At 35.8% G+C, this 25630-nt stretch overlaps 1 protein-coding gene across 3 annotated transcripts in view; it reads right to left on the bottom strand.

The window, feature by feature from the left end:
• Positions 1-25630, bottom strand: part of DMD (dystrophin) — a gene marked incomplete at its 3' end in the record, with an annotated part of 1946774 nt that overhangs the window by 1639307 nt on the left and 281837 nt on the right. For all 3 annotated transcript variants that reach the window (XM_081125527.1, XM_081125528.1, XM_081125524.1), the window contains exon 2: positions 15855-15916. In XM_081125527.1, coding sequence (XP_080981653.1) covers positions 15855-15916 — 62 coding nt within the window. The remainder of the gene's footprint in view (positions 1-15854; positions 15917-25630) is intronic.

Raw genomic sequence — 25630 nt, 5'->3', positions numbered from 1 at the left:
TAGACCATCCCCCCACTCCCATTATTATTCAAGGGTTTAGACACAGTTCTCATGACTACTTTTTCTTTCGCAGAATAAATGTAGATGGCTCGCTCCTTCACAACTCCCTTCCATCGTGTATTACTCCACCCAAGACTGTCTTCTTGTGTTCAGACAATTCTTTCCTACATTATATTAATTCTACATGTAGGTAAAACCTAATTTTAGAGATCCAGCTAATTAGAAATGAATTTAAGCAAAATAAAAGCAAAGTGTTCAAATAACGAATATGAGAAAGGCATCACTTAGTTTATTTTCTAATTTGGCTAAACACTCCAATTCTTCTGAGTTTTCTCATAGGACTTTCCCCCTGATATTTAAATCATTGTTCTCCTTTTTAACCTTACTTAATCTAAAAAAGTTTCCTCGGCTCTGTAAGGGTTCAGAACGACTCACCCCAAGATGGGCCTCTGTGGTATGGGGATTGTATTAAGCTAAAGGCAACCAAGACCCTATGGGCTTAAGAGAAACATCCGCCCCCCTTTAATTAGCTAGAATTTAAATTGGGAGAGTTGCCAATAGTAAGAGCTATCAACAGAAATAATCTTGTATGCCTTGTCTATAGGGCAGGGCAAACTTCTCATTACAGAACATCTGCTGTTCTTATGTCCTGCCAATGACCTTCCTCCCCTCTGAAGCCCCAGGGCGCCTTGTCTCATCCTCAGCTCAGAATGTCAGATATGCCACATTTTCTGTCTCTGAACCTCTCCTGTATGTAGGGTCTCTGACTCTCTCATGTATGTGGGTTCCCATGCATATGTATGGAATTAAATTTGGTTATTGTCACTTGTTAATCTGTCTCATGTGGATTTAAATATTAGACCAGCTGAAGAAAGCTTGGAGGAAGAGGAAAGTTTCTTCCTTCCCTCCATCTTTTAAATCTTTATTTTTCATATACCTTTAAAAAGAGTTGTATCAACATTATTCTTTAATATTAAAGTTTACTATAGCCCGGCTGGGCGTGGCTCAGCGGTTGAGTGTTGACCTGGGATCCAGGTGATCCGGGTTCGATTCCCAGTCAGGGCACATGCCCAGTTGCAGGCTCAATCAATGACTCTCATCATTGATGTTTCTCTCTCTCTCCCTCTCTCTCTCCCTCTCCTTTCCTCTCTCTGAAATCAATAAAGATATATTTAAAATAATAATAATAATAATAAAATTTACTATAAAGCCCTGCTGATGTGGCTCAGTGGTTGAGCATTGGCCTAGGATCCAGGAGATTCAGGTTCGATTCCCGGTCAGGGCACAGGCCCGGGTTTCGGGCTCCATCCCCAGCAGGGGGCGTGCAGGAGGCAGCCGATCAATGACTCTCTCATCATTGATGTTTCTCTCTCTCTCTCTCTCCCTTCCTCCCTCTGAAATCAATAAAGATATATTTTTTAAAAATATAACAAAATTTACTATAAAAATTTGCCGTAAAAAATTGTAAGAAAACAAAAATAACACCCTGTTGTTTGACCCCTAAATCCTCCCAATCATTTAAAAAAATATTGCCTGTTCATTCAGCCTTTGGTTCTCTTCACATCCAAGAAGTAAAACACTTTGCAAATGACAGAGTTGAGTCTAGCACCTAGATATGTACATCTCTAACTCATTGTGTTTTTTTCTACAAGAAAGGTAAAAGGGTAGTAAGCAAATTACCAGACTAGCATAGTTAGACCATAATATCTATGTGTGATTTTTTTTTTTCAAAAACCCATGGAAAGAAAATTCTCATAGACCTCTGCCACCAGAAATCCTGAAACTGAAAAACATAGGAAAATATATTCCTCATCAACCAAAGACAACTGAAAGCAAATGTTATTCATGAAGATGCTTTGTGATTTTATATGTTTAGGAGAGTGGAAGAAAGCTAGCACTTGTTTTGTAAGTTAGCACTATTTGTTTTATAACTTGAGACTGCTGGTAAGTTAACCTATAACTAAAAAGAAATAGAAAATACACTAAATGTAATATTTATATAATGTAATTGTTTAGGATCTTAGGTTAATCAGGCAATATTCTTAATGGTCTTTAAATTGTTTTTAATCCAAAGTAGTTGTTTATGACTTAGATGACAGGTTTGTCCTTCAGAGGATATATCTAAATGCCTTAAAGTATAGGCTTGAATAAATTGCAGTGTCTAGGACCATAATACTCTACTTACATAGCTCATTTAGAATATTATCAGAAGCAATATTCATTTGAACTGCTTCTTTCAAAATATATGTGCATATTCCACAGTGAGGCGTACCTAAACATCAAGGGAATATTGCTGACATTCTGAAATTGTAATCCATTCTTCAAAAGTTAATTATGATAATAAAATCAGTAATATAAAACATTCTACTCTGCCTTTATTCTTAAAAGGTAGAGGCTAAGTCATTTTTACTTGAAAACTGGCAGGTAGAACTCAAACATTACCGTTTTTCTGTGGTGATAAACAATGCTCCAGATTCCTGAAGAGACTATTAAAGAAAACCTAAGCCAACATTCATTGTTACTGTATATATTTTTCCTTCAATATCAGAAAAATATATTAGTATGAATGTAAAGATACTTTTAAAAATTATCAGAAGCTTGCCTATAAAACGAGAAGAAAAATCTTTTTAAAAGGCATAAACCTATAAGCATAAAGAGACATTAGCAATCAAGATGTTAGAAAATTTGGGGAAGGATTTCCATGTTTTATGGCAGAACCAGAGGTCTCAGGCTCACTAACTACAGTACCTGCCCAGGATCAGGAATCCAATGTTCTGCTGAGCTGTGGTTCCTTTTAATGTGGAATGATATTTAACAAAGAACACCCAAGTTCTATTGTAATATTTTTATTTATAATAAATATATATCTGGTCCTATAACCGCATAGGAACTTCATTTCTTTGATATGACTTTTTGCTTAATTCAAACTAGCCTTAACTAGTGTAATAGCACCATGACTCACTTACCTCCTTTCTCCCAGATCATTCCACCTCTGCACAACTGCACCTCCAAACCCCTTCCTTAATCATTAAGCCCTTAGGACCTCAGGTTCTGGTCTGCATCAAACAGTTTTAGGAACAAAGCCTCAGCTCTGTTGACCATTTAAACAAAGTTTTAGTCAAACTAAAGATAATAACTTTAATTGTGTTTTAGCCCCAAGCCCAAGAAAAAACAAAGCTACTGATCACACCCTAGGGAAATCAGAGCTGCCTTTGCTGGCATCAGGAGCTGATACAATGATCAACTGCTGGCTCCAACCAATCAGTAGAGCCCAAGACCCCAAGTCCCTTAGTTACCATGATTAATTTTTCCCCAGTATAATCTGTCCCCGTGTGAGCCTTGGGGAGCCAGGTTTTAGAGCTCCAGGTGCCATTTCCTCAAATAAACCTTTACTTTATTAGTTGCAAACTCTTATTTTAGTTTTATTGGACTTCGCAGTGCACAGGCAAAGGAATCCCTTTAGTTCAGGGACAGTCTTCGGTTTCTGGCTCAGAGTTCCTAAAAACCCTTGGAATTTGCAATGATAAGAACAATAATGATGTCTTTTTTATGCTAATGAGGTGACTTTTAGAAAGCAATTAGGTAACTTCGGGGAGGGGTTGGTTGCCAGAGAAACCAACAATGAACAGAGAACTGGAACTTTCAGTCCCACCCAGACCTCTGGGGAGAGGAGAGGGACTGGAGATTGAGTATAATCACCAGTGGCCAATGAGTTAATCAATCATACCCGATGTAATGAATCCTCCATAAAGAAACCGTAGGGCAGGGTTTGGAAAGCCTCCAGGTTAGTCAACACCAGGAGATTTGTGGAGAGTGGGACATCTGGAAAGGGCCTGGAAGCTCTGTGCCCCTTCCCCACTCCTTGCCCTCTGCATCTCTTCCTTCTGGCTGTTCTTAAGTCATATCCTTTTATAATAAACTGTTAATGTAGTTAAGTAAAATGTTTCTCTGAGTTATGTGAACTGCTCTAGCAAATTAATAGAACCCAAGGAAGGGGTTGTTGGAACCTCAGATCTATAGACAGTGGGTAAGTCGGAAGCACAGGTGACAGCCTGGACTTGGCCACTGGCTTCTGGGGGGGCAGGGTAGTCTTATAGGACTAAACACTTAACTTGTGAAGTCTGAAGCTATCTCTGAGTACAGTACACAGTGCCAGAATTGAGTTGAATTCTAGCATATCCAGCTGGTGTCCAAGAATTGTTTGTTCCTGTGCAAAACTCCTCCCACTAGGCATTATCAGTTGACACAAAATGTATTTTTAGGAAATACATTTTAATAAATTTCTAGTTTTTATTGAAATTTTCAATTCAAATTTAATATGGACTTTTTAAACACCCCATATTTTAAAAAAATATATGTTTTTATTGATTTAAGAGAGAGGGAGAGGGAGAGATGGAAGCATCAATGATGAGAGTCATTGATTGGCTGCCTCCTGCTGGGGATCGTGCCTGCAACCTGGGCATGTGCCCTGGCCTGGAATTGAACCATGACCTCCAGGTTCAACCACTAAGCCACACCAGACCGATGCTCTAACCACTGAGACAAACTGGTTAGGGCTACCTCTGTGATTTTATAAGTAAATGTTCTCTTATAGTTCTGGTCTTGGCTCTGAATTCTTTCCTAGCCAGAACCCAAGTACCAAGGTTGATAAACCCAGGTCCGGTCTGACCCCAATGGTCTAACACCTGGTGCCACTCCCACTGCCTACAACATAACCAGCTTGTCTAATTCCAGAAGAAAATGTTATTTATATTGGAATGTCATTTAATTTATGCATTAACTTAAAAGCAATAGATATTTTTATGATGTAAAGTCATGCTCTTCAGGAAAAAGGTATGTCTTTTGTGTGATTTACTTTTGCGTCTTTCAGGAGAGTTTTAAATATAGGTTTTGAAAATTTGCCTCTTGATTTTGGGGTTGTGAGGATATAAAAAAAGAGCAGAATAGGACATATTCTGACATAATATCTAAAAGAATTACCTCCCTCAAGCCCTTCCTCAGGAAGCTACTACTCAACTACAGCCAAGAGAGTAAACCAAGAAAGATGATGACATAGGATCTAGGACCCTAAGGGTTGAACACAGAAGAGAAGTAGAGTGAGGTCTTTGGAGAGTAGCTGGATACCAGGGTAAAAAACACACATTCTAGAGAGTGATATGAATAACAACAGGATTGAGTTCTCTTAACTTTAACTCTTTGTGATACTGTTGTAATTAACCTAGTTATTAATAACTGGAAAGGAGCAAAGGGAGGATAAACACATGCCCAGTAAAGTTGGAGTGATGTTGGGAAGGTACTTGTCTGTCAGTCACACCTGGGAACAGGTCGTTGGCCAGAATGGGCATGGCCACTGCATGCATTCGGAAATTTGGGATACTTGATTCCCTGAACAAAGAAACTCACCTTGTGCGCTGGTGCTCTTGCTGCTCTGGAGACTCTTGTTGAAGGGGGAGGGGGGGGTTCACTTGGCTCTCCAGCATTTGCCCAAATGGCCATGTCTCACACACAATGGACTAATGGACTGTATCAGGTAGCCTGATGCTGAACTGGCCACCTGTCTCCAACATGGAAAGCAAACTCTGCACATTGGCTTTGCTTTTAGCTTTACTGGGACCCCAGCTACACTTCTTCTATGACTGGAATTGAACTTCAGAAACCCAGGGATGTAATTCCATGCAAATAAAGATCACTCATCCTCCTGTGTGAGTCTCAGAAAATTATTTTTCTTGAGATATTATATGAATTCCACCCCCAGCACCCAGTGGGGAAGAGGACACCCAATTTCTCCAATAACACTTGGACATCTGACAATGACAAGCATACCTTCTTCTTGATGCTCTCTGCCCTTCTTTGTCTCTTTTTCTTTGATTTACAGGATCAATATTTTTGTCACCCAGCACTCAATTCATGGCCTGGAGCTCTACCTCAGGTGCCCTATCTATTTTTCTAGTCATCAACACTAACAAACTTAATCATAAAGCTGTGTTTCCAAACCTGATATTTTTTTCCTATACATTTCTTGTTAAATCTATTCAGTTCCCATACCTCATAAACAAAACTTTATGTAACCAAAATCCATCAGCTCTCATACTTCACTCAACAAAATAAAAGTCTGTCAGACAAACACCAGGCTCAAACATTCTTCTGAAAGGGATTCAATTCCTCTTGCCCTCACAAGAATATAAATAATAACCAATACTAATTAAATGTTTACCATGTGTCAGGTATAATTCTATGTGCTGTGCATGCAGAACATCTTTTAATCTTTTAAACAAATATTTGATAAGGAAGTTGAGGCTTAGAAAGTTTAGTAATTTATTCAAGTTTACACACACTAAGTGCTAAACCAGGAATTAAAACTCAGGCTTCTGAATCCAGTATTTGCCCTCACACTGATTTCCTGAATGCCTCAACCACCTTTGACCAAATTTGCAATATCTAAAATCCAAGTGACCAACAATTCTCAAATGTGTCTCTCTCTTCTCCTTTCTCTGTTTCTATACCAATTTACGGTATCTGTATCTACCTTGAACCCATTAGATTCATTCCTTGTCCCCCTTTCCCAATCATTAACCAAATCTTGTTGTTTTCATCTATCCAACCAGGTTATCTCCATTTGTATCATCCTGGCCCCCTATCAAGACTTTGCCATGGCTGGGTGGCTAGGTTCAAGGAAATGTGGATCTTGAACTCAATGTTACAAGTAATAGGTACACAATAAATAATGTTAGTGAATGTTGAATTTAGGTTTATTTTTATCAAATCATGTTTCTTTAAATATGAAGGTTAAAAACTTAATGTATATACATAATGTTCAAAATATTTATTCTCCAACTGATAGAATAGTTGCAGGTAATTTTAATAATAGGGCCACTTCTTATAAATAGTAGCATCCATAGATCAATCATGTGTTTTGAAAAGAGTGGTTTTTCTGGGGGCTAGGTGATCTAAATCAAAGAAGAAAATGTTTAGCAAACTCATCTATAATTTTCATTTGTTCTTAGTAAATAACAGCTTAAATTAAACCAAGGAGTGACTTCACTCACATTTCTAATTAAGGGGTCTGTTTGCCTCCATCCATGAGTGGGTCACAATTCTGCAGAAGACTGAAAGTGATTGTTTATTTATTGATCACCATTTGTCTACTTTTATTGTTTCTTCTCTGTGCATACAGAATCGAGATAGTGAAATTAAGGCTTAAATTGGGATAAGATTAAACAAAGGACTTTTAAAACCAAAGTCTACTTTTTGTGGTCTAAGAACTCTAAAAATCTGCCTATAGCTGCATTACAAGAGAGGTTTCTACTGCTGACTTATACCAACAGGTTACAGTCGGATGTGATCTTAACTCTGTCTTCTAGCTATCATTATCATAATTTTTTAAAATTGATTTTAGAGAGAGAGGGAGGGAGAGGGATAGAGAGATGGAAACATCCTTGAGAGAGAAACATTGATGGGCTGCCTTCTGCGCACCCCCTACTGGGGATCAAGCCCAAAACCTGGGCAAGTGCCCCAACCGGGAATTGAACCAGTGACTTCTTGGTCTATGGGTTGACACTCAACCATTGAGCCACACCGATCATAATTTGATAGAGAATTCTAGGAAGCCAAAGGAACTTTGGTAAGGTCAAAAACATAACCCAATAAGTAGAGCACAGAGGGAGACCCTCAGAATGCTAGTAAAATGAAATTCTTCTGCAGAAGGAAAATGAACAAAAGAGAAATTGAAAGACAGTGTACGTCGACTGCAAAATTTAGGTATATTTTAGATATTTATTCCAATCAGATATACATATTTTAGGACTTGTAACATAAGACCACTATGCCCTGGCTGGGTGGCTCAGTTGGTTAGAGTGTTGTCCTGATACTCCAAGGTTTTGGTTTGATCTCCAGTTAGGGCACATACCAGAAGCAACCAAGGAATGTATAAGTAAGTGGAACAACAAATTGATGTGTACGTGTGAGTCTCTCTCCCTCTCTTCCCCATCCCTCGCTTCCCCTCTCCCTCTCAAATCAATTAATCAATAAACTTATTAAAAAAGAAGACCATTATAAGATATGTGTGTATGTGTGTGTGTATATGATTGGTAGGTTTTAAATCTTTTAACACAAGCCCAATTCTATTATTGACCTCGGATCCAGGCGATCGGGTTCAATTCCCTGTCAGGGCACATGCCCAGGTTGTGGGCTCGATCCCCAGTAGGGGGCGTGCAGGAGGCAGCTGATCAATGACTCTCTCATCATTGATGTTTCTCTCTCTCCCTCTCCCTTCCTCTCTCTGAAATCAATAGACATATTTAAATAAATAAGTAAATAAATAAAGTTAGTGAATGCAGACTGTGTATGTCTGTCAAAACATGTTTCCTTATATATAAATGACTGTTTATGAAGGATAGGGACTTAAGGCACATACAGAATATTCATAATATTCACTGCCTGACATAATAGTTGCAGGTAATTTTAATAATAGGAACATGTTCCAACTGGGAACTTGTTATAAATCTAAGTCCCTGGGCTCTCTCTCTAGACTAGTGAAATAAGAAACTCTGGCTGTGGGTCCCAGCATTGTTTTAACAAGCCCTCTAGTTGAGCCTGATGCAGTGTGGTGATGAGTATATGAGATATCAAACAACTTGACAAAAAAATGTAAGCCACTTGCGTTTGCATTTTAGCTCCACCAGTCTATTCCTTAAGTGTAAAGTGTAGGCTTCCGATTCAATTTTGCTATAGGGTATCGAATTACTCTATCATTGCCTATTGTTTTAAAAGTTCACATTTTTCAGCCAGAAGTTGAATATTAACATGATCGAACCAATATTTCACTGTTGGCCTAACCCACCCTAACAACAATCTAATTATTCAGCAATAGCATTGTGCTCCCTCTCACACCGCATATCTCACACAGATCTCCTCTACACTCCACACAGGAAAGACCAAATTTCTTCAATCTTTCCATGTTTCTACATGCAATTCCTGTTGCCTTAATCTCTCTTTAAATTGTCTTTGCATGATCAACCTCAGATTAAATGGCCCCTCTTTTCAATAGCTGCCCTCATCTCCAAAGCAATTAGTCACTCTTTTTTCTATGTTCTCACAATACTTCTATTAAAGGTCACGTTTTATTTTAATTATTTGTTATATAATTGTTTCGTCCTTTAGATAATAATCTCCTAGAGAGGAAAAACCATGTTGTATTATGCCTTTATCAATGTATAATACTATGCCTGCCACATGGTTGTCACTCAATAGGTACTTGTTAGATGTTGAAAGCTTGTTTTAACAACCATGTATCTCATGGTACCAGAATACCAACTATTCTTCCCATAATGAAAATAAATCACTAAAGTGAATGACTTTAATATGTTTTGCTAGAAAGACAGGTAGGGCCCTAAGACAGAACAAATCAGATAACTAATTTGCCTATCTGCCACAGAGATTTTTTTTTTTTTTTTGCTAACAACAATCATGCTAATTGGTAAATATTTACATTTGCCAGCTAAATATGCTTGCCTCTGAGACTATTCTATATGATGAAGGTGTAGCAATCAACAATTCTAACTTTCTCATAAGATATTTCAGAACATAGTAGCTTAAGACTACCTAGAATTATTAAGAGCTCAGTAACAGTGGGCTGATCAGGAACAACACATTTTTAAGAAAGACTGCAATATAAACAATAAATTATTTGTCTTTCATTGAGAACTGTGAGTCCTATCACAATCCAATTTTCCTTTCACTAACTGAGTGATATCCTTTGTTACTTGGGTACTTTGCAAAGATTAGATTCAGGGAAACATTCAAGGGAATGGTTCTCAGTGGATTAAACCATTAGCATAATTATCTCTCTTGCAAACTCAGACACATCATGCTAGAAGTCATTGTAACATCTAGTGTAGATGTTAAGGAGTCCACATGCGAATAAAGCAATACTTTGCATTTCTCATTATATTACTTTAAATAAATATTTAAAATATCTATTTTCATCCTTCCCTCTGACAGCTTTCAGTCTTTTCTCTATGAAAAAGCTGAAGGGATTAAGCAAAAACAAACAAACTCATAGACACAGACAACAATATGGTGATTACTAGAGGGAAAGGGAGGTGGGGAGGTGGTAAAGGGGGGATAAATGGTGATGGAAGGAGACCTGACTTTGGGAGGTGACCACGCAATACAATACAATATACAAATAATGTATTAGAATTGTACACCTGAAACATATATAATTTTATTAACTGATGTTACCCCAATAAATTCAATAAAAAACTCTCATACACAATGTGTTTATGATTAGTGGAAATAAAAATATTAATAAATAAAAACATTCACAATTTACATGATTCTATTGAAAACTAGAGTACTTCACTCACCAAAACCTAGCAGCATGTAGAAGTATTAACATTTAATGCTTTGGAAATCATTCAGAAAAAATCGATTAAAAAAGTTTCTCAACAGTGGTTGAGTTTTGGGGTTACTAACCATTCAAAGGTAGGTTAAACTCTCTATTCATATTGCAAGCATTAAATACCTTCTGTTCTTAAGTTTTTAATGTCTTCAACTCCCCTCCCCACACTTCTCATAAAACTTATTCATTTTGCGACAAGTGCCCCTCCCCCAAACTGTAGCATTTGGTAGGTGGAACAGTCACACCAGTAACAGATATGGAAATAGCTTGCGTTTCAGAGTTCAGTTTGCAGGGTTCCAGCCCATTCTCTTCCATTCCCCTTGAGCAAGTCACCTAAGCTCTCATTGAGCTCATTTTGAATACTTATCTCATGAGGTCATTGGTGCAGCTTATCATAAAAATATAACGCTCAATAGTATTATTAATATGAGGATACACAGGGGGAAAGTTTCTAATCTTTGCTATTTCTGAAGTGGAATTTCTATAGTTTCCTCTACAACAATTGTACCAAATGATTCAAGTGTTACCAAAGCCTTATATGAGCTGCTTACTGTGATCCAGAGACGTGGCTCACTGCCCTTCATCCACTCTAGTGATCTAATTCTTCCTGATACCAAACAGAAGTGAGACACAGGAAGCCAGAGGCATAGAGTGGTCTGTTTATACCTCTGGGGAACCTTCCATGATACAAAAGTCGGCTCAATTACTTCTCTTAAATCAGGCCCTTTGCAAAGTAGTAATACAGGGGTGGGGCGAAAGGAAGCTTACAGTCGTGAGCACGTGAAACATGGAGTTTATTCCTGTATTATTATTTATTAATATGTATTATTTATTTGTATTACTGTAAACCTGCTTTTGCCCACCCCTGTATAGAAATGTCACCTATATATAAATTTAGAACTGACACAGAAGAAAGGCATATATATATTGTTATTGTTACCCCTTTCAATAAAACAATGTTTTGCCCTTATGTCCCAGTATTTTCCTTTTATGTAATGAAAACATTTAATTAACTTGAAACATAACAAGCTTACTGAGTATATGCGCATGTGTTTCTGGGTTTGCATGTGTATATTGAGGGCATAGACTGGCATAGATAGTATAGCATGATAATAAAACCATCCAAGGAAGGCAGGCAAAACCAAGTTCAAGAAAGAAATGAGCAGGTATCAGGAAAACTGCATAAATATATAATTCCTTCAATTCTGAAAATATATTACACAACATCAAAAATGGCAATATTTTATGTTTATGTTTTACTATTTATAAAACTATTTTAATATATGTTTTCTCACAAAGTACACATGGACATATAAGGGAAACAAGACTTAAAGAATTTGAATTTATGTTTGCCTTTCTTTCCAAAATGAATTCAAGTGTGGATATAACAATTTTCCCTAAGGCTCCATGGCACAGAGCTCTGTAAAGAAGTCTGATTTACTGACATACAGTTTTAGTGTTAATTTGCTTTATATTGTGCTCATCATGCTGGCCGAAGGTAAATTATAATGAATTCTTGGGAAAGGTATGTTATATTAGTTAACTCTATCTCATGCTGTCCTGAAATCGTCCTGGTTTTTTAAGTATGGGCACATATGTCATGGTAATGAAGACATAAATTTATTATCATATCATGGACTCCTGTGAAGTTCATAGACAGAACCAAGAACATATTTCTACTTCATTTAAATCAAATAGAAAGTATACTGCTTTTAGAAGAATCACACAAAAAAGTGCAGAGAGAGGATGGGAATAAAGATAATTACTAAATCTTGTATAATATCATAACCATTGTATAGCTCATTGGGAGAAGATTTAAATCTCACAATTGGTCTGGTAGTAAAGTAAATATGTGTCCCCACAGATTGCTTTTTGTCTAATACAAAAATCAAGCAACTTTTATGACAAAATTATTTTTGGTCAAGATTTCAAAAGTGTGCTTGCCTTAAATAAGCTATGTGAACGAACCTGTGTGAATGAACAAGATCCTTATTACGTGAATTATATTTGTGGTACCGATTTTTAGAATTATAAAATACCTGCAAATTATATGAATAGAATATTTACCTTGAATTAATCTTTCCCAGCAATGGCTTTGTATTTATGTGGAGATAAGCAATGTTTGCTTATCTTTAGAGAATAGATGTGATAAATCACATTCTACATTCTAGTAGAAATTTTTTGAATCGAAGGTTAATAGAAGTGCTCTTTTGAAAAAGATATAGGGCCTATTTTAAAATGGTACTGGCAGAGTGAAAAATCTGTTGGATTTACTACAAAGGTACATTTGGCTTTAAATGACACAAATGATAAGGTTATATTTAAGCACATTTTCCCCTTAAAGTATCCCTTGTGCAGCTTTACAAAATAACAAGGAACTACTTTGCTGTCTCTCTATACTTTAAAAATACTATGTATATGTGTGTGAATGCCTCACTGATAAACATTTTAACTCATCAGATTCATTTTTATTTCTGTGTGTTTGTCTTTGTCTAACTTACCACACAGATAGATGATAATTTTTCATTGCTTTTTCTCTTTTTAGAGTCTTCAACACATTCTTTTCCATTCAGAACTTTTCTTTTTTTTTTTCTTAAACTTAGCGTATATTTAATTATCTGTGCTACTGACCAGAATGTACTTATTATATTTATTTAGTGCACTAGTGATTCTCATTGGGGTTACAATGAAAACAAATTCCTGCCTTCAATGGGTTCCCATTTTCTCAGCCTGAGTGTCCTGCTCTTTGATGTTCCTGCCTTTAAAGCAGCGATTTTCAACAAGTGTGCTGCAGAATTTGTAAAACATGCAATACCTGACTATTTAGTCAGGGGCACTGACCTCTTTTCCCTTAGACTGTCAAATAAAAAAATGACAACAGCCAACACAGCAATAGCTGTCAAGTGTGCATGAATCAAAATTATGCCTATTTTTTGTCAGATCGGCAAAAAATGTAAGATATTTTTTGATGTGCCGCCGAATTTTAGAAATAAGAGATGAAGAAGGTTGAAAATCCCGGCTTTAGAGTCTCTCAGTCTACACAGCTTTCTTCAGAAAGGTTTCTGGATTCGTTCTAGCCCAGAGTACTGACCACCCACAGCCCACCCAGTGCTACTCCATTTAGCAATTATCCAACATCTTCCAAATGTGTATGTTCCAAGAGCACAGAAGATCCAACTTAAATGAATTCTTTGTCTCCTACGGGCCGAGAATCCTGCTGAACACCATGTAGTCATGCAACAAATATGTGTCAGAGGCCGTATCTCACAGTTATATCTATCTCTTGGCATCACCAAATGGGTTAAACTGAATCCATCAGCTTTATATTAATTCTCATAAGTATATAAACATAATTTAGTCATGTACCTGAGAGTTCAGATAACATGGAAAATATATTTTTTTCAAGTTCTCAAAATGAGAAATCGACACACACACATATAAATTTTATCTCTAAATATTTTGCCCTGTCTTTGTAAACATTTATTTATATTCCTGATCCCTAGGATATGCCCAAATCTGAAACTTTAATATTTGAAAGAATGGCGACTCTCCTGATCTGATTTGAATTGGCATGGGGAGAACATTTATAAAGTAAATGAAAAGCAGGAGTTGACTGTAAGGTGGGGGGTTGCTACTTGGGACCAAATCAGTGCACTCAGGTATGTGATTATTCAACAGCTTACCCAGAAGGGCTGGGAAAAGTTGCCCTAAGGCAGTACCAACAAGGTATTCATAGAAGATAAGATATTGAACTAAGATTTGTACATTAGAGCGGGAGTTGTGGTAAGAGATGGATGATCTATTTAGATTTCTGGAATGAGAATTCACACTGTGTTTGTCCTCGGCATGGTGGTTACACATCTTATTAAAATAACTCATTGGTTTAATTCAAAGATTCAGAGTACAATGTTACATTTATTATTTCAAAAATATCTCTTTCTAATGCTGAGTTGTCAATATATTTGTTTGAAAGCGTACATCTATTGCCTATTTCAAAATTCTAAATAGAAGAACATTTTAATGAGGACAGTAGATAGAGAAATTAAGCCATATATATCCATCTGGTAAATATTCTGAGAATCATGAATTCCTATCTTAAATATTTCTAAGTTTATTTTTCCTTTATTCTTCTTCATTTGTGTTGTTATAATTTGTTTTTAATTATTTGTACCCCACTTAGTTAAAAAAACCTTGAGAGTTTGAAAACATATGTTCTTTCTTATGTTTATTGTTTAAATCTCTGTAATAGCAATTTATTAATTATTAATTCAGTAAGTAAATACAAACGGAATTTGATTAGGTCAAATTCAGTAACTTTACTCCTTTCCAATATACTAAAGGGTACCTAGCAAAATTCTGCTATCAAATGCCACAAAGAATGGCTGAGACTCTAAAATCTTTTGTAACAGGAAAGAGAGCACTATTTAGATCACATCTCCCAGTGGATTGTTTTGGATCCATTACCAAGACTTTTACAAAATGACACAGGCCCGTGAGTAATTCATGTATATTACGTGACTCCCATATATTATGTCACATTATATATTATGTGACTCTTAATCATCACAATGACATATGTATGTGATGAGCAATCCTCACAATAACATGCAAAATAACCATTTAAAGCCTTGAATATAGGGACCATGTTTTATTAGCTTTCTATTCCCATTATCTGGATTGGCTTTATTAGGCAGGCACTCAATACGCCTGTGTGCACATATCCATGATGAAAAGATGAGGGAACCAACTCGCAAAGCATTTGGTCTGCCCCAATCCAGAATTACTGAATTTAAATCCAAGTCTATCTAACCTTGAAATGCACACAAACCCTGCTTATGTTGCACTCTTGATGCTAGTTTTCAAGGTAAGAATATTTTTCTCTGTGTTCATATATAATTATCTAGAATGATGCTATCAATCATGAGTTGAGTTTCAATTACAAAACAAATATTATTAAGAGTACGGATTGGTGCCTGCAGAAAAAGAGGGTAAACTGATCATCATAAATTATTTGACACATGCTCTGAGTAACAGGGCTAAATAGTGTCAAGGCAGTTATACCAATTTTTCTTGAACTTGGAAAAGACCAAGAAAGACCAAAAAATGATAATTTCAGAACAATAAAAATACCTCGTATCTTCTAATCTGTGATATATACTAGCTACTCGATGGAAGATAGCTGTTATAATCCTCTGATGACTGATATCATTAAAGAAACATTATCAAGAACAACCAAAGATACATTTTGTCAAATAATTTCTCTTTACCATATATTCTGCTGTTTCCTCCTTAATTAAAATTCAACATAATATACCCAGATTTGCACAGCTAAAATAAAATGACACTATGGAAAAACAATATGGACATTTAAATCGCACAGGTACATCGTTCATTTTGAATATCCAGCAACTTATATTACATCTTAAAAAGAGAAGTAACAAAACATCCTTACCTTAGAAAATTGTGCATTTATCCATTTTGTGAATGTTTTCTTTTGAACATCTTCTCTTTCATCTACAAGGAAAAAGAAAAAAAGATGAAGAGTTCAGAAGCAATTTTGAATATCATTCATGTCTTATAATAAAAAACTTAATTATTATATATTACTGTTATTTTATATCTATTATTAAATTCGCTGACAAATGAAATTAAACATGAGTGATGTTGGTATTTGATATCAGAACTAAAATAAAATCTGAAAAATAATTGATATGGTCAATTCCATACTCATTCAAGTATTACATAAAGGCATTACAGAAAAATAGTCTCATCTAAATAAATGAAATATTATTTATTCCTCTATAATGACTAGATACTCGAGCATAATCAAAAGAACCTATTATCTGTCATTCTTCTGAAAAACTACTCCTGAGCATTTCCTCTTAACCTTCACCCCCAATCCGTGTAGAAATCATTTTTCCCTCCTTTGCAATAGCTGCATACTCTAACATGGGCCCCTAGCATAGCCCTTTCCCATTATAGGAGAGGCTTCCATCAGCAGCATGGCTTAGTTATCGCTGCACCCCTAAACTTAACACACTGTCTGGACAAATTAACAGCTCAGCAAATATTTGATCAAAAATTTTGTGAGTGCTTTAAAAAAGAGGGACCTTACAATTCCAAAAATTTTAGTACTTCTTTTCATTTAAAAGTCAGGAAATTTTTGCCCTGACCAGTTTGGCTCAGTGGTTAGAGCATCGGCCTATGAACTGAAGGGTCTAGGGTTCGATTCTGGCCCAGGGCATGTACCTCAGTTGCAAGCTTGGTCCCCATTGGGGAAGCAACCAATTGACGTGTCTCTCTCATATCGAGGATTCTCTCTCTCTCTCTCTGAAAAAGCAATGGAAAAAATATCCGCGCATGAGGATTTAAAAGTCAGGAAATTTCAAATAAAAATACAAATGATACTCTTCATGGATTACATATAAATACTCAAGGGAAAAATCCCCAAGGACTTCTTCTACTAAGAGGTTGGGGGGGGGGGGATGATTAAGAAACAGCTTCACAGAACTCATACTTCTAAAAATTATCTTTTTTCCTAAGCTGGAAATTAGAATTGAGTCAAATGGACAGAAAAATCACTAATCTTGATTTATTAAAATGCTTTTTTGAAGCCAAAGCCCATCTTTGAATTACTGTAAATATAATCATATTAGTCAGTGTTCAATAAATGAGTGCATCTGAGAAAGATTTAAAATGGAGAGATTTCACATTTTATTTACTTGGGTCAAAAGGAACCTTATTGAAATGCCCTGACAAAATAACCTTATTTGCTCTTATATTATTTTTCAATAGTAAAAAGATTATATAGGGGATCACTTTCCCATGACAAATGCATCCATGCACTAAGAGTATCTCTTTATCTTTAAAGCACATTATTAACCCATAAGGAGAGGCTCTTAAGCAATATGAGATAACAGTGGATAAATAAACCTAAAACTGTTTTCATAGATGAGAAAGTTTTATTTAGCATCACAAAATACTTTCTTCTTATTTAACAGTGTTACTCCCACAAGCTGCTATGCATGTGGTAAAATAACAGCATTATCATACATACAATATAGGATAAATTATAGCTACAATATGGAAGTCTTTCCTTTGTTGACAAGTGTGAATTAATAAAAGTAGATAATAATTGTTTTCAAACCTAATAAAAATAAACATCATTTCATATGCTCAAAATATAACCATTTTCATGGATTTGCTATAGAAAGACTGGTCTGTATATCTATTTCTCCGTGTGTGTGTGGTATGTGTGTGTGTGGTGTGTGTGTGTGTATACACACATAAATAATTATCTAGAATTGTGCTATTGATCATGAATTGAGTTCCATTTGCAAAATAAATAAATGTTAATGACATTCTTTGTAATTCCACTTATTTTTTCCTACATGTGCATGATATCCTATCTGTCAAATATGGGAGAGTAAATGAGTCATCTGAAAGCATTTATTTAGAGGTTTTTAAAATGTATTCAGCCATCCTCACCAAAAGCTGGGTAGGAGGACATTTGAAGAGACTTGTTCCAGATGCCTTTAAGTGAAAAGTGGGTAGTGAAGAAATATTCTCATTGTTTTCAATTATATGTACAAAAAGCAATGTTTAGATAGGCCTTGAAGGCAAGAGAAAAACCTTGACATTATGTGCAAAATATTATGTAACTATGTGTAAATAGCACTAAATTAGAACTTTATCATATAAACATCTTCAGTAGATGTCCTCTCCTACCTCTTCTGCTTTTAATACAAGAAAAAAACACGTTGAAAAAAATAAATTACTTGCTAACGTTTTATTTTGGTATAGAAACACTTATTTTCTTTAACGTGAGAAATATTAATGTAACTTATTTTATTATTATTATAGAATATATAAAATTTATTAGTGTCTTATTGTTCGCACAGCTGTTTTACATATGTAATCTCAGTCCATATGTAATTTGCCACTTTACAGATTAAAAGACTACAAGCTCAGAAGGAATAAAGTTATGAAGTGACAGAGATAAATCTGATAAGATTATCTGAATCAAAGTCCATGCCTTCTGCCTGGCCGGCTTGGCTCAGTGGTTGACCATTGATCTATGAACCAGGAGGTCATGGTTCGATTCCTGGTCAGGGCAGATGCCCGAGTTGAGGGCTCGATCCCCAGCAGGGGGCGTACAGGAGGCAGCTGATCAATGACTCTCTCATTACTGATGTTTCCCTCTCTCTCTCCCTCTCCATTCCTCTCTCTGAAATCAATAAAGACATATTTTAAAAAAAAATAGTTCATGGCTTTTCACACTGACCAGTTTATATTATAATTGCATAGATCATATGGAATGCCATGAGATAACCAGAGTCACAAAAGCTGAACATATTAACACACATCCAAAACAACCATGAATTCAGAGAATCTAGTTTGAACAACCCAGGGGGTCCCATGTATGTTCTAATCTATGTGAATGGCACCCTGGATTTTACAAAGCACAACCCCCATGGATTTATCAAAAATCAAACCTTCCCTATGATGCTGGATGATTTGTTTGTTAATATTTAAATAATAATGCTCATATATTTACTAATTGATATTTAGTATTCAACTTTTGCCATATATTAACATTATGGAAATATGTAACATTCAACAATCACCAAGTTTGATTTGTGTATTGCAATCCCCACAAACATGTACTTTACATAGTCACAATAATATTCTGCCTTTTTTCACTTATTTTACACAAATATGCCACCGTTTTGTTTCCTACTAGAGATTCCACCATAATGAACATCTTCATGCATTCCCTTTCAGCTTCTGGTGTATAATTGCCTTAGGATAAATTATTGGGTTAATGTTATGGGAACTTTTCTGGCTTTTACTAAATATTGTCATCCTGTATTCCCAATGGCAGTAGCGATTTTTAGTGGTACCAGAAAGAATGAAGTTATGCGGTGGAGAGTAGTTTTTGTTGCTTCTGTTTTTAAAGTGATTGCTGCTTTATGTGATTCAAGGAAAGAGTTGATGCTTTTTTAAACTGGAATCTGATTACTAAGCAAGTAGAACCTGTTTCATACATTTCTTTTTCATGCTTCTACTTTTGTCAGAATACTTGTTTATTTCCTCTCCTCATGTATCTATTGAGCACTTGATATTTTAAAATTAATTGGAATGAGGTCATAAATTGGCCATTCTTAAGTATTTCAAGTTGTGGACTCCATTTAATTATCTGAGAAAATAGTGATCCTTCTCTATAGAAAAAAAATGCCGATACAGACATATTTGCCATACAGTTTCATGGGTGTCACTGACCTTCCTACAGAAGATTCCTGTTACCATTAAAATCCAAGGTAAGAATCACTATTATAAATTAAGCTATTACTGTTAGTGAAGGAATATATGTTCCCAAGTAGTCACAATCCTTTTAATTTTCACTTCATTTTTTGTGCTAACATTTTATATTTCTGTATATTTGAATCTATCCATTTCCATTGTTATTTCTCATATTACTTAAAAGCTGATCATTTTAAGCGTGATCAGCTGTATATCCATAGTTAATCTAAACTTGATATATAGGGTGTCCCCCAAATGTATACACACTTCAACAGCTGATAGCTCACATTTTGAAAATGAAGTATATTTTAATAAACACTGCCTTTATAATTATTCAAAGTGTGTACATATACATTTTTGGGGACACCCTGTATATTAGCATACATATATAAATTGTTATAGAGTTTATAGACTATCAATCTCTTAATTAAATGTTATTATAGACACAAATTCTATAATAAGAAACATTAACGTGAAATAAGCAACAAAGAGAATGAAAAAAGAACAATCTAAAATCTGTTTTACTAGGAAGTGATTATCTATATACTTCTGTTTAGTCATTTCAAGTAGCACATGTTCTATTTCACTTTCTCTAAGGCTTGTTTATAACTGGTTTTCTTGTTTAAAATCAGTTTATAACTGATTTCTTTTGCTAATAAAAATATGCCTGGATATATTAATAAGAGGCAAGGAAGAAAGTCTATTCTAGAAAAATTTACTTGAAAACTGTGCCCTGGAGATACCAAGGAGTGAACTACTACTTCAGAAATTGCAAAAAGTGACCAACATTTTATTTTATTCTCTCTACAGGGAAAACTCATACAAAATTAGTTTTCTACCATGACATAAAATTTGTATTTTATCTCAGAATTAATTAACCCGTTCTAACAAACCATTTTTATTCAATAAATCTGGCCCTTTATATTTTCTAAGATTAGTGCAAAGAACTTTGGCCCTGTTATTAACTTCTATATTTCTGAGACCCTCCGTTCCCTATAAATGTGGGGTAACTGTGATATTCATGATTCACCACAGGGAGTTACTGCACAGAAATTATATTGGGCAAACAGAGAACATTAAATCAGGGGAACTGGTTTCCAGTTTCAGTGCAGAACTGATTAGAATTGTGGCCTTAAGATCACCAGGCCTCAGTCTCTTTATCTGTGAAACAAGGGCATTAATTGCATTTTAACTCACAGAGCTGTTGTTAAGATATAGTGAAATTATTTATTTTTGCAATAATTTATAGAATATAATTATTTATGTAATGCTTCTTGTGTACTGGTCCTATACTAGTTACTGAGAAGATAAATAAGTCTCAGTCTTAACCACAGATCACAGCTTAGTAGAAAATAGATACATTACAGATAAATAGGAATTTTTAAAAATGTCTTTATTGATTTCAGAGAGAGGAAAGGAGAGGGAGAGAGAGAAATAGAAACATCAATGATGAGAGAGTCATTGATCGGCTGCCTTCTGCATGCTCCCTACTGGGGATCAAGCCCACAACCAGGGCATGTGTCCTGACTGGGAATCGAACTGTGATCTCCAGGTTCATGCGTCAATGCTCAACCGCTGAGCCATGCATGCCAGCTGGGCAATAGGAAATATTTTATATAAGCAAGGATACATATAGTCAAGGGGTATTATAGGAACACAGAGAAAGAGATATGTAGGCCCATGGATGTTAGGGAAGACATTTTCTTGAAGGTGATGGCTGGGCTGAGTCTAATGGATGAACAAAAATAAGGAATGAAAAAGGCTGAAAGGGAAAGATGAATCTTTCTGGGGGCATAGCAAGGGCAAAGGCAGGGAGATAAGAAACCAAAAGGGCATGGGCTTCATTACGTGCAATTCAATTTTGCACTGTAAAATGTGAAAAAGGGAGTAGCATGGGATGAAATTACAAAGGGAGCTGGGAGTGAGATCATGGAGAGTTTGCATGCTATGACCCCTTATATGCTGTCAGCTAAGATGACATGAGTGAAAGCATTTCAGAACTGAAAAAATTTAAAAAGCTCCAAACCAGTTATATGAACACCAAGAATTATTTCAAGACACGGGGAAGTTAATCATAATCTGAGCCAGAAAAACTTTTTTTTTTTTAGTTTATTGATTTTAGAGAAACATCGATTTGTTGTTGTACTTGTTTATGCATTCATTGGTTGATTCTTGTATGTGACCTAATTGGTGATGGAACCCACAACCTTGGTGTATCAGGGTGAAGCTCTAACCAACTGAGCTGCCTGGCCAGGGCCCAGAACAACATTTTTAAAAATACTATTTCCTTGGGTGCTAGTTATTATGTTAATTGAAGCTCCTCATCACTTAAGTGACCCAGAAAATATAAGTTTAGGAATAGAAGTAAATATGAAAGTTGATAACAGTTTAGAAATACACATAATAAAGAAATACAAAAGGATATGAGTTTATTTAGCTTAAAAAGAGGACTATTAAGTAATAGGGAAGAGCTATCAGTCAGTTTATTTTCGGCTTCCACCAAAAATGAGAAGATAGGAAATGAGCTCTATGGAAGATTGATGGTAAACATTAGGTAAGGTGATGTGATACTCTGGACCATTACAAAGAAAGGCCTAAAACTCTGGACTTATTTAGAAAATGGATTTACCATGTTATTAATGTTACAAAATGGCAATGCAAAGTAGAAGAGAGTAGAAAGGGAAATGAAATGAAAAATGCTTTCCATTAAATCTGAGTAATAGCTTTTGATCATAGGATTATAGAATGCTAGGGCCAAAGGTGACATTTGTGGTCATTTTATAATGAGGTGGCCTAAAATAATTAAATTACTGGACAAATGAGAGAGAGAACCAGTTAGTGGCAAAGAGGTTTCCTTATTTCCCACTCACACTGCTAGTCATCCTACAAAACTTTTGCTTAATAACATCCCCTGTATCCTTTCTCATTTCTAAGACAGGGACTGTCTGGGTTATAACTGCATTCCCAGCCCTTAGCATAGAATGTGTTACATAGCAGTGCTCAATTCAGGTGTTTTAAGTTAATGAAAATCAAATTCACTTTTCAGACCTCTTCTCATTTTTCTGTGCAGATATTAATTCTGATAACCTGTGGTTGACAGAATAAAGGTTCTCCAAAGATGTGCGTGTCCTAATCCCCAGAATCAGTGAATAAGTTTTGTTAAAACTTACTTGATTTAAAATAGGTAAATTTGAATTGTTTTAAAACTTTTTGGTATGGCAAAGATAATTAAGATTGCAGATGGAATTAGATTTGCTAATGAGCTCATTTTTGATAGGGAGATTATCCTGAGCTATTCCAGGGGGCCCAGTGTAATCAAAAGGGTCATTCAAAGGGGAAGAGGGCAGCGTAAGAGAGAACCAGAGAGACAGCAGCATGAGAAGATCTCGGCTCAATGGTGCTGGTTTTGAAGATGAAAGGAGAGGGCCATGAGCCAAAGAATGTGCGCAGACTCTGCAAAATGGAAAAGACAAGGAAATGGATTCTCTCTTGAAGCCTCCAGAAGGCATACAGCTCTGCTGGCTCCTTAATTTTAGCCCACTGGTGCCAATTTTGGACTCCTGACCAGAAGAACTGTTAGATGATAAATTAGTGTCATTTAAGCTTCTAAATTTGTGGTAATTTTTATAGCAATAAGAAAGTAATGCATAAACCTTCCTATTTAAGACTATTAATCAAGAGACAAATCCATACGGATACTTTCTACATGGTAGCAATACAACTATGTAAAAGATGAAGTTCTTGCCCTTTTGTCTTTGTAGCATAGTGAGAGAAACTCACACACACAAAAATAATAGATAGTAGATCTACAGATAAGTTTCCTGATAAAGAAGATACAGAATTTTGCCATCAGCATATAGGAAGGAAACTAACAAAAAATTAGTGCTTTCCTTGATGAAATGACATCTCAACAGAGTTCTGAAAGTTAATTAAGAGTACAGAGGCAGACAAGGTGGAGAAGAACTCCAAATAATGAAAAGAGCAGGTGCAACTATCAGGATAAGAGAGAAAGAGCATCGTCCTTTGAATGCACTAGAGAAGGAGGACAAACGTGGCAGAGATGACTCTAGAAAAAAGAGAACTAATCATTAGCCAAATTATGAAGAGCCTTAAACTTTAGCCAGAAGGCAGTTAGAAACCAAAGCAGAATTTTAAGTAGGGGAATGGCAGTATAGTTTTCTATTTTAGAAGCGAATTTCATAGTATGGACAATATACTGAGAGAGGTAAGACTGGAAAGAAGACCAAGTAGCTGGTTATAACTCTAATCTATGTGAGAAGTGATAATGGCTTGTATTGGTGAATTGCATGGGACTGGACAGAGGTACATATAGGTAAGATATATTCAGTAGGTATTACTGATAAGAACTAGTTATTAATTAGATGTGGAGGTAGAGGGTTTGGGACAGGTACAGCCAATAATACTACTCAAACTGGAGTCTAGAGAGCCAAGGAAGAGGAATGTCTGGGTCTGCATATGCAATGATGGCATGGGAAGAATTGGGAAATACTGAGTTTTGGGTGTTTTGAGACAAGAAGAAGGATATGTGTAGTACGTAGTTGGATATAGGAACCTAAAGCACAAGAGATAAATCTGAGCTGAAAATAAAGATTTTAGAGATACAAGCCAACTGGCACACAGTAACTGAAGGCCCCATAGTGAATGATATTACTAGAAAGTGCGCACAAGTTTTCTGATCTGAAATATCACTGCCTCCTGGTTATCCTTCAGACACAAAGGCTGTTCCTAATCTGTTTCACTGACTTATTTGCCACTCACCCTGGAAATATTGGCATTCTCCCAGGATCCTATCTATTCTTCATCTCTTCTTGTCTTGGTATACAATGTTTATTCTTCCTAAGCAAAGTGACTCCCTCCTCCACTCTAACCACTACTATATATTGATACTAATGATACCCAAATCTGTATTTTTCATCTTGATCAATGTCCTGAGTTTCACAGTGACATAGCTGACTCTAGTTAATACCTCCACCTAGATGTCCTGCAGGTACCTTAACAATATCATTCATCTTCCCAAATAAATTCATGTATTCTACTCCTCCTGTCAATTAATGGCATCATCATTCATCTGGTAACTAAATAAGTAACTCTACAGTCATTATTCAAGTTTGAGAAATGCTTGTCCTGAGGTTAAAGCCAGATAACTTAGAATGGCATATAAGGGGCTTTACAATTTGACTCCAAACACTTTTGTAAACGTAATATCCAACATGACTGTTAGCACTCACACGTACTCCTGACCCCTCTACACACACACCTACCAGGTCTACCCTAGACATACAAGCCAGATGTCTTCATAAATAAGCTACACACTTTCCTTTGTTGTTTTTTCATGCAGTCCCTGAAATGTGACTTAACTCTCACTTTCAAGATCAGGTTCAAATGTTGGATTTCCTCAATCACCCTTCTGTCCTTGGCAGAACTCAGCAATGAATTCTTCTGATATATACATACACTTCAGTATTTTCCAAATTGTATCATATTATATGGTGGGGTGTATACACACACAAATACATTATTTTCTTTTATAATGCAGTCAACATACCACTCATCACCCCCATATGTGACCACACTTAGATGGGAAGGCTATTATGCCTTCGTAACGTCTGGCACCCAGCATGGTGTATCCAAGCAGAAAGAGGTACTTAATAAGAGGTGGTTGAGTAAATCAAATGATTAATCAATACCACAATTAAATCTGAGACCTAATGAGTCCCAGACCAATGTGTTTTTCTCTCCACTTCACCATACTGCTCAAACTGCTCTGTTAATTATAAACCTTCTGTCATAATCATCAATTCATTTCTAAAAAATTCCATTGAGCACCCACCAGGTATTAAATCACTTTTCAATATTTTCTCCCAGAATTTGGCCTTGGGACTGAAGTATTTATTTTCATCACTA

The sequence above is a fragment of the Miniopterus schreibersii genome (assembly GCF_964146895.1).
Source record: "Miniopterus schreibersii genome assembly, chromosome: X".
NCBI lineage: Eukaryota > Metazoa > Chordata > Mammalia > Chiroptera > Miniopteridae > Miniopterus > Miniopterus schreibersii.
The sequence above is the reverse complement of the archived record's forward strand: the minus strand, read 5'-3'. Positions and strand labels throughout refer to the sequence as shown.